The 15,132-nt window shown below is 39.8% G+C and overlaps 1 protein-coding gene across 1 annotated transcript in view; it reads left to right on the forward strand.

Moving 5' to 3' along the window:
- Positions 1 to 4,489: 4,489 nt before the first annotated feature.
- Positions 4,490 to 15,132, forward strand: part of DNAJC15 (DnaJ heat shock protein family (Hsp40) member C15) — a 94,115-nt gene continuing 83,472 nt past the window's right edge. Inside the window, exon 1 of the mRNA XM_053563782.1 lies at positions 4,490 to 4,655. Within this exon, the coding sequence (XP_053419757.1) occupies positions 4,548 to 4,655 (108 nt within the window). The 5' untranslated portion in view covers positions 4,490 to 4,547. The remainder of the gene's footprint in view (positions 4,656 to 15,132) is intronic.

Below are 15,132 nucleotides of genomic sequence, written 5' to 3' on the forward strand. Positions count from 1 at the left end.
CCTCATAGACTGCTAGGATTATAGGGGTGAGCCACCATGCCCAGCCAAACTGTGGTGAAATTTTGACAATTTTTAAATCTGGATTTTGAGGATTTGAGAGTTCATCATACCATTCTTTGTACTATTGAAGTATTTAAAATTTTAAATACAAAATTTAAAAAGTAAAATAAATTTTAGTCTAATAACTAAAATGTTCAGAAATGAAGTAGAATTCAAATAATGTTATCAAAGATTCACTTTTTTTCTTACTTACTCCAGGCTTCATCCTATGGCCATCTTTCCTTTTCTTTTCTTTTTTTTTGTATTTATTTCTTTATTTTTATTTTTTGAGACAAGGTCTCACCCAGGCTTAGTGCAGTGGTGTTATCATAGCTCGTTGCAACCTTAAACTCCTGGACTTAAGCAATCCTCCTTCCTCAGCCTCCCAAGTAAATGCTCGTACAGATGGGTACCAGCATGCCTGGTTCATTTTTACAATTTTTGTAGAGGGTCTCACTCTGTTGTCTAAATTGGTCTCAAACTTTTGGCCTCAAGTGAGCTTCCTATGTAGTCCTTCCAAAATGCGGGGGGTTAAAGGCATGAGCCACTGCACCTGGCCCTAAGGCCATCTTTTCTAATGGTAGGGGGACCATATATCCTGGTTTGCTAGACAATCCCAGTTACATCTATTATCCTAATTATCTATGGCACTATCTCTCTTTCAAATGTGACCTTGTTTGGGATGATAAATGAAATGATCACCCTAGTTCATGGTTGTCAAATGACTGCCAACCATGATTAGGGCATCATGTTTCTCTGTTCATGTCTAGCTGAAAAGAGAAAATGTTGCTTTCTTAAAAGTACCCAGCAATCCTCTTATAAGCCCAGCATCCCAGAAGGCAAAATGAACAAGAATCATGGCTAGAGTAAAGCATGTGAAGGGGTGAAGGGCAGGCTTCCCTTTCATCCTCTGAAGTTTCAGTGAAAAAGCAACTCACAAAAGGCACAGATTAATTGGAGAAAAGGCATACAAATTTATTTACCATGAAAGCAGAAGGAATCAGAGAGTGATTACTTACCCCTAAGGGTTTCAGGAGCTTAAATGTCATCCTGAAAAATAGGTTATGGGAGAGAGGAGAAAAGAAATTCTGGTGAGGGGATTACTAGGGAGAATGAATGGAGCAGGGAAGAGAGATTAACTTGTAAATTATCTTGAGAGGGCCTGTTGTGGTGTGGTGACATTAGTGGTCTTATAGGGAAGGAAAGAAAAACCAGTTGTTCCTTTTGGTGGGGAGCTTAGGAAGATAAAGGAACTTCAACTTCTTGCTGTGCTTTGAGAGAGAAGGTGGAGGGGAGAATGTCAGAAAGCTGGTAAGGCTTCTTCAGTTTAGCATAACAAGGTGGCATATTTTGGGGTGTCATTTTTTGATCCCCAACAGATGCATTAATTGGCTTATGTAATCAGGGCCCACTCTGACCGAAGGGGATGGAGCTCATGGTTGGGTCTATGTTGCGAGGTGTGAAGAGGTATTAAATATGGAAAAGAAACCAATAAAGGTCACTCTACTCCTCCTTGCCACATCCACTGTCATTGCACCTGTTTAGGCTCATCATCTCTTACTCAGACTATTACAGTAAACTTGCTAATCTTTCTCCTTTCATATTGTTCCATCACTGCCACCAAAGAGATCTTCCTAGCATATAGATCAAATCATGTCACTGCTGGATTCAGTGATGTCATGCCTTCACCTATAACATAAATCCTAAATGCCTTTGGTTATTATATAAAGCTGTTCAATACCCTCAACTGTCTTCATTCTCTTCTTTATATTACTAATCTCAGCTTTAGCAAAACTGAATAACTTGTAGTACTGCTCACATACAATGTTTTCTCATATTTTGCTTCCACAAGCCTGCCTCAGTCTTATCAATCCTCATTCTTATCAATGTATCTTTCTATTGTCATCTTAAGTGCTATCTTCTGTGACTCCCTCCTTGAACATTTCAGGTCCTTCTCCTTTGTGATAACTGCGCTGTGTCGTATGGTAAAGCCTCTTTTTGGAAAAGCCTAGTACAGTGGTTGGTGGGTTAACTGAAAAAACAATTAAATTTGAGATCTTAACAATAATACATGCTTTAAACATTGTTTAACATCATATATACTGGTGCAGTAACTTATACCTGTAGTCCTAGTTACTCAGGGAGCTGGGGTGGGAGCATTGCTAGAGCCCAGGAATTTGAGGCTGCAGTAAGCTAAGATTGTGCCATTGCACTCCAGCCTAGACAACAGAGCAAGACTCTCTCTCTAAAACAAAACAAAAACAAGCACATTTCTAAAACATTTTTTTACTGAGATGTTTCTAAGATATATTACCAATACAATCTGCCTTTCTTTTACAAAGTCTATTGAACATAATATAATCTGTCTTTGAAGTAGTATAACTAATAAAAATAGGCCAATGAAAATTTAATGTGGCCTCTCATTTTGTTTTGGCAAAAAGCATACTTCTTCATTCTCCTGGAAGCTAGAAAAGTAGAGTTGAGATTCTGGTGTGAAGAAAATAGGATTTCATTGCTCTTAATTTCCATCCCTTGCTGGTGAGAGTGAATTTACCCAAGAACCAAAGTTTGGGAACTGAGTAATCTTGGTGGATAAGATTTTTCCTTAAAACTAGGTAGGAGCCATGGCTGAGGCAGGGGTAGCCAAGCCTACAAACAGCCAGCCATTTGTTCTCAACAGGTTGGAGTCTGAGCTGAGTGCATGTCCTCTCCACTTTTCTATCCTCTGCCCTGCTTGGTTCTTCTTTCCTCCCCCTTTTCCTGGTGTCTGCTCTGAAAGCTTTCCTCCAGTTCTTGGGCGGGGCCACCAAATGCCCCCAAAGGACCTGCCCCTTAACCTGGATCTTGCTCTAATTGCTATTGCTCCAGGCTAGCAGCCTGTTACTGCTAGGGCCCAGCTGCTAGGGGACACGAATCTCTAAGGAATCAGAGACCTTATTTCTTTGCTTGACACTGTAGGCCCAATGCCTAGCATTGTGCCTGATAACTTGCCCAACAAATATTTATTGAATAAATGAATGAACGGATGAATGAATGACTGGTAGGTCACCATCCAATGCATTTGCTTAGTTCACCCATGTGCTTCATAGCTATGGATCAATTTAATGAAAATTAATTTCTGTAATAATATCATATCTCTAAAGAGTCTTGGAATGTTTTTTACTCAATTCTACATGCCGCCTTTTTCATTTCTTTGTGTTTGCTTCTATTTAAAATTTCTGGACCTCTTCCTATTAAAATTTTTTTTAACTATTCTTTACTAGCCATCTCAATCCTAAACCTCCACCAAACCTTTTTTGATAACCCCTGTTAAAAGTGGGCATTCCCTCCTGTAAACTCCAGCAGCACTGCAGTTGTAAACTCTCCTCATAAGTGCACTGCACAAATTGCTTCCATAACTTTTCTTTTCCCTTTTTTCATTTTATCCTTAACTTTCCTGAGTCAGAATGTTGGACAAATGTTACTCCCCTTCTACAGATAAAAAGAGATTCAGAAGAGGTTAATAAGCATGTTCAGGACAGGAGCCCAGAAAATGATGGAGGGACACTAAAACTCAGACCTTTCCTTCCTCCCAGCACAGTTCTCTTTATACTGCCACACAGTGACTGTGATCATGACCATGTTCTGCTATATATTATCACCGTCAGTGTGATCTTCCCTACCGGATTATAAATTCCTTCAAGACCCAAGACCATGTCTTAGGCATGCTAATAATATTAATTGACTAAGTTAGTCAACGCTCACAACTTGAAGTTCAAGAATAGAAAATAAAATAAAGATTCCTTTTCTTGTAAGCAGATTTTACAACCGTGTAAAGGGCAAAAGAGCTGCCAAATTGGCACAGGAGCTGGAAAACACTGTACGGGCTTCCATTGTTGGTTAAGTTTTGCTCTGAAAAGCTTGACTTAAAAATTTGCACAGACACAAAATCATTTGTGGGGAATGAGATTTATTTGCTTGCTTTCATGTTTCTTCTCTGTAATTTCATCTTAAATGTGGCCATTCATTCGGGGGTGGAGTAAGCAAACCTCCTTCAGTTGCCCTCCCAGGTGGGAGAACTGAGGCATTAGACTGAAATATCTGTAGCTGGGGGTGGGTCAGGCAACCTCGGGCACATCCCTGTTCTCAAGCACTAGAGCTGGACTCTTGAGCCTCTGGTGGCCGGGTATCCCAGAAAACCAACGTTTAAGACATGGGGGCTGAAAACCCCAGACCTTCAGGGCGGTCTCGGGAGGAGGCCAGGTCCCATCCGCAATGCTAATTTGAAAGAAACAACAATAAAAAAAGTCCTACACAGCCCAGGGTCCCCAGATGGAACTCTGACTCCGGGGTTTAATGGGACTTAATGGGACCCAGGTGACAACGAGATCCTCGGGGCCCCGCCTTCGCCATCACGGCGGCTGCAGTGGCTACAAAATCCGCGAACGAACTGGTGTTAACTAGTTTGTCCCAGCGGCCGCCTCGTAGGCGGGGTCCCTGCTCCCGGCGTCTCTCCTGGCCGCATCACCATGGCTGCCCGTGCTGGAGTCGCCCCTGCCGGTGAGGGGCTGCGCTACGCCGAGTACACGTCGCACTCGGCCAAGCGGCCGGACGCCGACATCGGCCAGCAGGGACTGGTGAGTCCTGCCGGCAGCCCCGGCTCCTGTTCGCCGCACCCCGCCTTCTTTCTCCATTTCAGTCCTATCGCTGGTTTATTCCGCCAGAGGCAGCTGTGTGCCGGGCTTTGACTACCAGATGTGGAAGGCAGCAGTTCTGAGGGTCTGTCTCCACAAGGAGCTTCAAGTCTTGTAGGGGACACAAACAGGAAAATAGGCAATTGAAGATACAGTATGATCATTGCGATTACGTTGGAGTCTCCTATCATATATAGACACCCTTGTCCATCTCGAGGGGGATTGGTGGGGTTAGGGACACTTCTTGGACAAAGCTATAGTTAAAAACTAAGACCGGAAGAGAAGAGGAAAAAGTGTTTTAGGCATCAGTAGTAAGTAGTATCCAAAGTCTCCGGCAGGAGACAGGGCTCAGTGGGAAACTGCAGGTGGTTGATTCTGCTGAAATGTAGAGGGGAAAGGAAGCGTCCAATAGAAACATAACGGGAGCTACGTGTGCGTATTTAAGTTTTCTGTAGCCATGTTAAACAAGTAAAAGAAACGGGAGGATTTAATTTTAACTATGTATTTTATCTAACCTGATGCATTCACGGTTGCACAACATGTAATCACCATAAAAATTATTAATGAGATTCTTCTCTCTCTCTCTTTTTTTTTTTTTTTTAAGAGACAGAGTCTCACTTTGTCACCCTCGGTAGAGAGCTGTGCCGTCACAGCTCACAGCAACCTCCAGCTGTTGTCCTTAGGCGATTCTCTTGCCTCAGCCTCCCAAGTAGCTGAGACTACAGGCGCCTAGCCGCAACACCTTGCTATTTTTTGTTGTTGCAGTTTGGCGGGGCAGGGTTTGAACCCGCCACCTCGGTATGCGCTCTACTCACTGAGCCACAGGCGCCACCCAGTGAGATTCTTCTTAATAGGTTTTTTTTCTTTTTTACCCCTAAACCAAAGGTGTATGTTACATTTACAGCCTATCTCCATTTGGACTAGTCCCATTTCAAGTACTCAGTAGCCCTCTTTGGCTGGTGGCTACCTTTTTGATCAGAGGAGCAAAAAATAAGACATATATAGCATCTGGTAAACCCTGTGAAAGAGTTGGACACCTTGAATTCAGTGGTGCCATTTTGATGAGTTTAAGCAAGACAGTGTATATTATAAAGTTCTCTCATGCTTTGTGTAGGAAGAGTGGATAATATGGAAAAAGTCCGGAAACATGACTGTTTTGTCCTTTTTCCATCCTACATTCCATACTACACTGGCCCACAGTGATATATATAACTTCCCTTTAGATACATAGCACAAGTCCATACCATTCGTTTACTCGTGTATGAGGTCTGATGGTTAAGTTTGTTAACTCATCCTAGAAAAATCACTACATACCTCATTGCTGAATATCACTGGTCACCTTCAAAGTACTCTCCTTGGAAAGCTGTGCACCTACTCCAGTGCCTAGCCTGCCCTTCAAAGCAATTTTGGGTCTCTTTTTTCTAGAATGGCCATCAGAGCTGTCATCTCGTTGCCCTTGATGTCCTGAATGTCATCAAAATGTCTTCCTTTTAATATTTCCTTTATCTTCAGGTAAAGAACAAAGTTACTGGGGGCCAGATGAGGAGAGTAGAGAGAGTGTTCTAATACAGTTACTTCTTTACTGGCTAGAAATGTCTTCACAGACAGTGCTGTTTGGGCTGGTGCATTGCGGTGATATAAGAGTCATAACTTTCTCCTGCCAGGATTTTCGGTTATGATTTTCCTGTTTCTCTATTGATGTTTATTTGTTCTGTTTCACATAGCTGACAATTATGATGCACAATTCAATGAATATTTGCAATGTTTTTCATTAGTTCTGCTCATTATTGGCCATCTTGACCTCTTTTCATCAGTGACGGGCTTTTCCTCCCCTCAAAAAAAATTTAATCATTTGTATACTGCTGTTTTCTCCATGGTATTATCCCCATAAAATTGTACTAATAAATCTTCGATTTCACTTCCACTCATACATAAGAAATGTAATGTTCATTCATTGTTCTAATCCAACTGTTGACATTCTTGGCAATTGCACGCAAAAACATGCAACAATAATGGACTCCACTCAGCAAGATACAGCCACATATCCATACAAACACAGCTGTGACATACTGATACACTAAGGCTGTCACACCTCACTGAATTGCTTGTACAGTGCTGCCAATGTAAGCGTACAATGTTAAGTTCATGAACTTAATTGTCACACCTCATACATTGTCTTGTGACCTCATTTATGTTGACCCATCATTATCCCTTTCTTGGATAATGCCATGGTCCAGTCCACTTGCTCCCTTACCTCTAGCATTCAGTTCATCAGTCACTTAGCCTGGTCTCTATTATTACATTCTTGCTCTCCTTTCCTATTGCTGGCCTCTTAGTTTTTAATCATCTCTTCTTTGGCCTATGGTGATAGCCTTTGAAATCAGATACTTTGCCCTTTCTAAACTTCACACTGCCATCTTTATTTTGCTGCAGTTCAGACTTAGTAATGGTACTGTCCCTTTATATGAGTTTTCCTGGGTATTTTTTTGTTGCGGTCTGGCCAGGGCCGGGTTTGAACCCACCACCCTCGGTATATGGGGCTGGTACCCTGCCCACTGAGCCACAGGCGCTGCCCAAAATCAGGTCAGGATTTTTTTTGGCAGTTTTTGGCCAGGGCCGGATTTGAACCTGCCACCTCCAGTATATGGGGCTGGCACCCTACTCCTTTGAGCCACAGGCACTGCCCTTAAATTCTAATATCCACTATATGAAACTACTTTTTCAGTTGTGGTAGTAGTTGTTACATTGGAAGTATTCCAAAAAGAAGTGAAAATTATTCTCTGGAAGATATTCATTTAAAGCAATATGCAACAATGTTTTACCTCATACCCAGCAATAGTTTGTCACTCTTCACTCTTCATTAGAGTAAAAGCCTGAAATATAATGATAAATGCACAGAGATTGATGAGTTTCGGTCTCTCTCCCTCTTTCTTTGCAATACCCTGACACTCTCCTTCTATTAGTAATCTCTAACACCAGATACTAAAAAAAAAAAACAAAGCCAGAACTGAACATAGAAAAAAGAGCTTCACTGAAGCTGCAGGGAAAATTTCACTTTTCCTTGTGGAATGAAAGCACCAGCCATATACTCCAAGATAAAAATAATTTTTACTCTTACATATCATCATCATAAGAAGATAAGGAAAGCTCTATACAAAACCACCTAATGGCATCCCATCTCATTAAGTATAAAAGACAAATGTTTTACGATTCAAAAAAAAACCATGAATACAAACCAATACAAATAAATAATCAGGTAAATAAATAAATGGGGGAGAAAAGACATATCTCCCCTACAGAAGTTCAAGTAATTTATGGATTACCCGCAAGGAAGACCAACATTAATTCCCTCCTCCTCCTCCTCCTCCTTAAAAGTGAGCTGTACAAGGTGACTTCCTTCAAAAAGTACAATGTGGAAAGGGGGAAAAAAAGAATAAGTTTACACTGAAGAAATCTGACAAATATTACGTCATCAGATTAGATCAAAGTCAACACCAACAGTCATAAATCATGTGTGCAGAATGATCCCTCATGTGGTGTGATGAAAATGGTACTTCACCTTTCTGGTCTTCCTCCTCAAAATCCACAACCTCAGTCTAATCATAAGCAAACATCTGAGAAATTCCATTAGAGGGGTATTCCACAAAATGCCTAACCAGTATTCCTCTAATCTCTCAAAGTCATCAAAAACAAGGAAAGTCTGAGAAAGCATCACAGACAAGAGGAGACAAAATAGACTTTGAACTAAACATAATACGGTGCCTTGGTTGGGATCCTGGGATGGCAATAGGACAATGGGAAAAAGCAAGGGAATCTGAATAAAATGAGGACTTTGGTTAATCGCTTATTGGATTGTTAACTGTAATTAATGTGGCATACTAACACAATAGGAGAAACTGAATCCAGGGTATGTAAGAACTTTGCATATAAATTAAGACTACGTAAAAAATAAAGCCTATTTAAAAGGAAAAAGTATTATACATTATTACATTCTCAAGACAGCTAACAGTACTTATTTCATCTCTAATAGCACTGAAATATTATAATGTTCTGAGAGCACAGACAGTAAAAATGGAGTTCTGTAAAATAAAACTCTATTTCCCTTATACTGTGGGTTGTACGGACTTCTGTGGGCTAAGAGAATACCCAACATTTAAAATGGTGTTTTGAAACACTGCTTTCAGGGGACTATGCTTCGAAATTTCTCAGTTATCAATGAAATTCAAATCACTTTACAACTAGTATGTGGGTCTTGGGACTGTCTTGGGCCTGTCTGCACTTACCAATCCTTACTTTGGCTTTTGCCTTCTCTGCTCTGTGGATGGAGAACTGAGTCCTGCAGGCTCCTAGTCAGCTGGCTCCCAGTTGAGCTTGACCAGTGGGATACAATAGTGGAAGACAGGAAAAGAGAGAGAACAAATACTTGCGTTGTGGTCGGTGCCTGTAGTCCCAAGCTACTCGGGAGGCTGAGGCAAGGGAGTCACCTATGCCCAAGAGTTGGAGGTTGCTGTGAGCTGTGTGACATCACGGCACTCTACCGAGGGTGACAAAATGAGACTCTGTTTCTACCAAAAAAAAAAGAATTTAAGAGAACTAAACCAAAGGTGAAAATCAATAACGGAATGGTACTCTCTCTACACATCACATTTTCCCCTAAGAACTGCCTGTAATGATGTAAAAATGTAATTCACTAAGGACTTTATTACAATATAATATTTAAAAGGCTCCTATATGGTTTTAAAATAATTTGTGTATTGATTGTTTCAAAACACCAATTTAATTTTACATTTTAAAAATTTTGTATTGTAAGATTTCTGTTATCTGAAGACTTTTTCAGATTCTCTTTCCTTTCCTGTCAATTTTCTGAACTTTTTGGGGATAAATTTTATTTATTTTAATTGACATGCCCCTCATGTACAAGAGGTGTTGAAATACGTATACACTATGGAATGTCTAAACAAGCTAGTTAATATAATACATTAACTACTGCACATACTTTTTTGTGGTAGGAATAGTAGTCAAAAAATTAAATATATTAAAATATATATTCTTTGCAGCTTTTTTTTTTGAGACAGAGTCATTATGCCGCCCTCTGTAGAGTGCCGTAGCATCACAGTTTATAGCAACCTCAAACTCTTGGGCTTAAGTGATTCTCTTGCCTCCACCTTCCAAGTTGCCCGCCACAACACCTGGCTATTTTTTTTTTTTTTCGAGGATGGAAAATATAAGTATTTAATATAAGCCATACCAGGCAAGGATCAACATAGAAAAATGGAAATAATACAGTATCTGAGGCCAAACTAACTAGGTACAAGTCTTAAAAATGGCACTCACTAGTTATGAAACCATTGGAAGAATGCTTTGTTATCACTCTTTGATAAAAACCTAAATGAGTCGATGTGTAAAACTTTTAAGTATGGGGCGGTGCTGGGTGGCTCAAAGGAGTAGGGCACTGGCCCCATATACCAGAGGTGGCAGGTTCAAACCTGGACCCAGCCAAAAGAAAAAAACGAGAAAAAGGTGCTAGGCCCCAATTCAAAACACTTTCCAGCTTCTCTCCATGCATCTTAGTCTGAACTTTTGACTCTACTTTCCCACAGATCCACACGATTTCCTTGAAACACAGAATGACTGCAGCCTCCTGAATCAAACAGTTCTTAGCCAGAGCCCATTTCACAAGACACAAGTCAGTGAGAGTTCACAATTCATTCATTCTCCAGAACAATGTAAGGATGGCACAGCAGAACGTGTTTGGAAAGGAAGTGTTAATATTTTCTATCAGGATTTTCCGAGTTAAATGAAGTTTGCTCAGTGTCCTTCAGTCAGAAATCCAAGCATCTGTGGTATCATTTAAAAGAGCAATATGGTGATAGCATGGGAAGAAAGACCTCAAGCTTTGTTTGTTTTCTCCCTGGAGATAGCTTTATAGAGAAATTTCCATCTTGCTTGTTGTAGACATCCATAGAGTTTAATGAGCCTGGTGAAGCTGCAGTCCTCAGATTCATCTTGGACTTGTCTTTTGCCAACACAGCTGATGTCATCTTTTGCTTTTCTTCTCTGCTTGATGTCTTGCTGGATTCCACAAGTATTTTTCCAAACTTCTCCAAGTTTCTCTAAGACATCAAACACTTCTTCTGGTTGTTTGGTTAAACTATCTTCATCCAACTTTTTCAGCTGCCGGCCGGCGGGTTCCTCAGCTGCACAGTCTCCATGGCACTGCAAGCAGCCGCCCAGACTCGGTCACAGTTACATCCCCCCCTGCCCCCCATCTTCCAGAGCCCATCCCACAGGCCCTCCCACACTGACGCCTGGCTATTTTTAGAGATGGGTTCTTGCTCTTGCCTAGACTGGTCTGGAACTCATGAGCTCGGGCAGTCTACCCACTTTGGCCTTCCAGAGTGCTAGAATTACAGGTGGGAGCCACCGTGCCTGGCCTCTTAGCAGCTTTTAAGAATACAATATATTGTTGTTAATGATAGTCACCATGTTGTATGTAGAGAATATTAAAATAAAAATTTAAAAAGTGCTGACGGTGCCCATAGTTCAGTGGGTAGGGCACTGGCCACATGTACCAGGGCTGGTGGATCCGAACCCAGCCCAGGCCTACTAAAACAAAAAAATAGCCAGGCATTGTGGTGGGCTGAGGCAAGAGAATCACTTAAGTGCAAGAGTTTGAGGTTGCTGTGAGCTGTGACACAACAATACTCTACCAAGGGCGACATAGTGAGACTCTGCCTCAAAAACAATCAAAAATTTAAAAAGTGCCATGAAGTGATAGCTAATTTGTATGTTCCCTTTAACTTACTTGGGATAAGTCCTTTCAGGTTTTCCTTCCATTCTAGAAAACTTGGAACTATCTCTTATTTAGAAACACTTGGAATATCATACAGTTTAGAATTGTTAACTCATTTTTAAGTATCAACAGATTTATTTCTAACAATAAGGTTATTATTTATATTTTAGAAGTATGATAAGGATTTTAGACTGAGATTTATAGACAATTACTTAGGATCCTTAAGTAAAAATTCATTTTCAACCAGTAAAAATTTGTTGTTTTAATTCATTTGTTGTAACATAGTGCTTTTCAATCTTTTCATATATAAGGTCTTTTATAAGGTGAAAAATTGCATTTCTGTCTTTTGCCTTCTTATTATTGGTAATATTTTCTATTTTTATTCATTCTATAATAAATAAGATATGCATGAAGGTACTGATTTCATTTTATGCAAGTGAATATTTCATTTTGTGCAACAGAATAGTTAAAAGAAGTTTATGAAAATAGTTACATGAACTAACATATAGTGAATGTCTGCTATGTACCAGGCACCATGCTTTTACTTTGCTTTTTCTTGTGGTAATCTGATAAAGTTAGATGTTGCTTTTCACCATTTAACACATAAGAAAACTGAGGCTCAAAGAAGTTAATTGTCTCAAGGTCATACTGTTAGTGAGTGGCAGGACTAAGATATGAAACTAATTTTGACTCCAAAGTCTTTGGCTTTTTTATTGTACCACATTGCCACTTCATTATTTAGATATCAGAAATTGATGAAATCCTACTCCAAGAAATGATTTATAGTCTTGGTTTTCAGGGTCTTTAGATACTTTCAAGATATGTTTAAAAATTCTTAAATTTCAAAGCAGAGTTAATTTTATTTCACCTTAACTTGAAAAAGAAGGAAAGAATAGGGTGTCGCCCGTAGCACAGTGGGTAGGGCACCGGCCACATACACCCAGGCTGGTGGGTTTGAACCTGGCCCGGGTCAGCTAGTCAGCAATGACATCTGCTACAAAAAAATGGCCAGGTATTGTGGTGGGCACCTGGTTGCTTGGGCCCAGGAGTTTGAGGTTGCTGTGGGCTGTGACGCCACGGCACTCTACCGAGGGCGATAAAGTTAGACTCTGTCTCAAAAAAAAAAAAATAAAAGAAAGAATAATGTAATGAAAAGCTTAGCTATGAGCATTATCAGTATAAGAAATTACTGCCTGAAAGTCAAATAGGCAGCTGTAAGAGAGTAAAGGTAGCTTTTGGCAAAAGGAGTGACTTCTTAATCTGAAAGTAAACAAAGTTCCAAATATTGCAGGTTGGGTGGATATCAGAAGTAAGCCAAAAAAGAGATGTTGAGGGGTTCTTGCAAGATACTTCAAAGTCAGTATAATAAAAGCTTACAGGAGTACTTGACAGAGAAGAGGCTAGTTAGAATGGCAGTGGGATCATTGTTATGATTAGAGTGCAAATATAAGTGCTAGGAAGAAGGGAGATCCAAAGATCAATGTACTTGTTCGTATTGAGGAATGCCAGGAAGAATTCATTTTTGTTGTTGTTGTTGTTGTTGTTGCAGTTTGGCTGGGGCTGGGCTTGAACCCACCCCCCTCGGTATATGGGGCTGGCACCCCACCCACTGAGCCACAGGCACCGCCCAAGAATTCATTTTTAATGTTTATTTAAAAGTGGATGGGTCAGAGGGTTTCTGAAGTTAAAAGTTGTTAAATCCATCTGACTACATGGGAACTTCCTAAGATTTTTCTTCTTCAATAAACTTTTATTTTTCCCCTTGATTTTATTTATTTTTTATTTTTTAATATTTTTTTGAAACAGTCTCACTTTGTCACCTTGGTAGAGTGCGGTGGCGTCATAGCTCACAGCAACCTCAAACTCTTGGGCTCAAGTGATTCTCTTGCCTCAGCTTCCTGCATAGCTGGAACTATAGGCACCTGCCACAATGCCCAGCTATTTTTAGAGGTGGGGTCTTGGTCTTGCTCAGTCTGGTCTTGAACTCCTGAGCTCAGGTAGTCCACCTGCCTCAGCCTCCCAGAGTGCTAGGATTACAAGCATGAGCCATTGCGCCTGGCCTTTCCCCTTGATTTTAAAAGGAACAATTATATACTATTAGCATACCATAATTATAATAGCTACCATTTATTGAATGTTTATCACATATCAAATACTAGGTGATGTATATGGATGTCCTAATTTGTAAAAATTCATACTAACACAAGGAATTAGGCATGTTGTTACCCTCATTTTACAGATGAGGGGACACATAAGGGTCAACTAACTTGGCCAAGCTCATGGAGCTGACAAGTAGGGAGCCAAAACTCAAATTAAATTTCCTTGATTTTAAAGTCTATGATCCTAAGATTTTAGTGTTAGCATATTTAATTATAGATTCATGTTTTAGGTGTATCTTAGTTCAATTATATAAGTTCAGTTATTGAGTACTCAAGTTATTTCCAGTTTTTTATATTATAAATAACTAGTGAACATTCTCATAAACATTTTTATGCATCTTTCTCATTATTTTCTTAGGATAACTTTTTTGAATTATAGTTACTGAGCCTAAAGACATGAGTATATGTAAGGTTGTTGATTCCTATGCTAGCCACATTGTCCCAGTTTGGATTTCCAGTGTTAGCTCAGGAGATTATTCATTGGACCACCCTCTTGACAACTTCTAAGACTGGGTTGTTGGCCAAAATGTATGCCTGTCATTATTAACAGGGTCATACCGGAAGTATGATAGATTGCCATGTGGCTCCATGTAGAAGGAAAACTGAAGGAGGGAATAGTAATTCCATTTTAATACTTACAAACTATGCAATTTTCAGTTAAAATATGTGAGTATTGAAAATACAACTTAGAGGAGAGAAAATAAAATTTTGTGAAATAGAGAGTTATAAGAAGTGATGACACCAAGAACCAGGGCCAGGATCTAGTTTAACTTAAGATATTAAACGACATTATGTTCTCTAGTGTCATTTAACTAATTCTCTGTGTCAGTTAATGCTCTGTGGGGCAGTGGTGTCATAGCTCACTGCAACCTCAAACTCCTGGGCTCAAGTGATCCTCCTGTCCCAACCTCCCAAAATGCTCTCATAGTGCTAGGATTATAAACAGGCGTGAGCCACCTCAGTGGCCCATATAAGACTTGGGTATTTTTGTACCTAGAATTCTGTATGTACTTCTTTTTGCACCTTTCAAAACATTCAAACATAAATGGAAAATTTCCAGAAGAGGACAACAATAAATTTACTGAAGAAGAGAAGTGTGCAACTGAGTGTATGGGAATGGGGTTGAGTAGGGAGAGGGATGAAAAAGGGATAGTTCATTTGAAGATAGGCAAAAATAATTTAAAACCTAATTCAAGAGGAAGTTTGAAACTTCTTGGACAAAAAAAATTAATAAAAGACAATGCAATAATAGAATGATAAAAGGTATTGATTGGGTGAAAGAGGCCCTTTCCTACATATTTTAGAATCCAAAACCAAGGATACTCCTACACTTGAAAGCAATGTATTTAGGATTAATAATTAAATATAGTGATGAACAAGTTAAAAAAACTAACTCTGATCAAATACCTTCTGAAATTATTTTTCAGTCTCTTACCTATATCACCTCCTACCAGCACCAATTTATTAA

Source organism: Nycticebus coucang, chromosome 15 (assembly GCF_027406575.1).
Source record: "Nycticebus coucang isolate mNycCou1 chromosome 15, mNycCou1.pri, whole genome shotgun sequence".
Classification (NCBI taxonomy): Eukaryota; Metazoa; Chordata; class Mammalia; order Primates; family Lorisidae; genus Nycticebus; species Nycticebus coucang.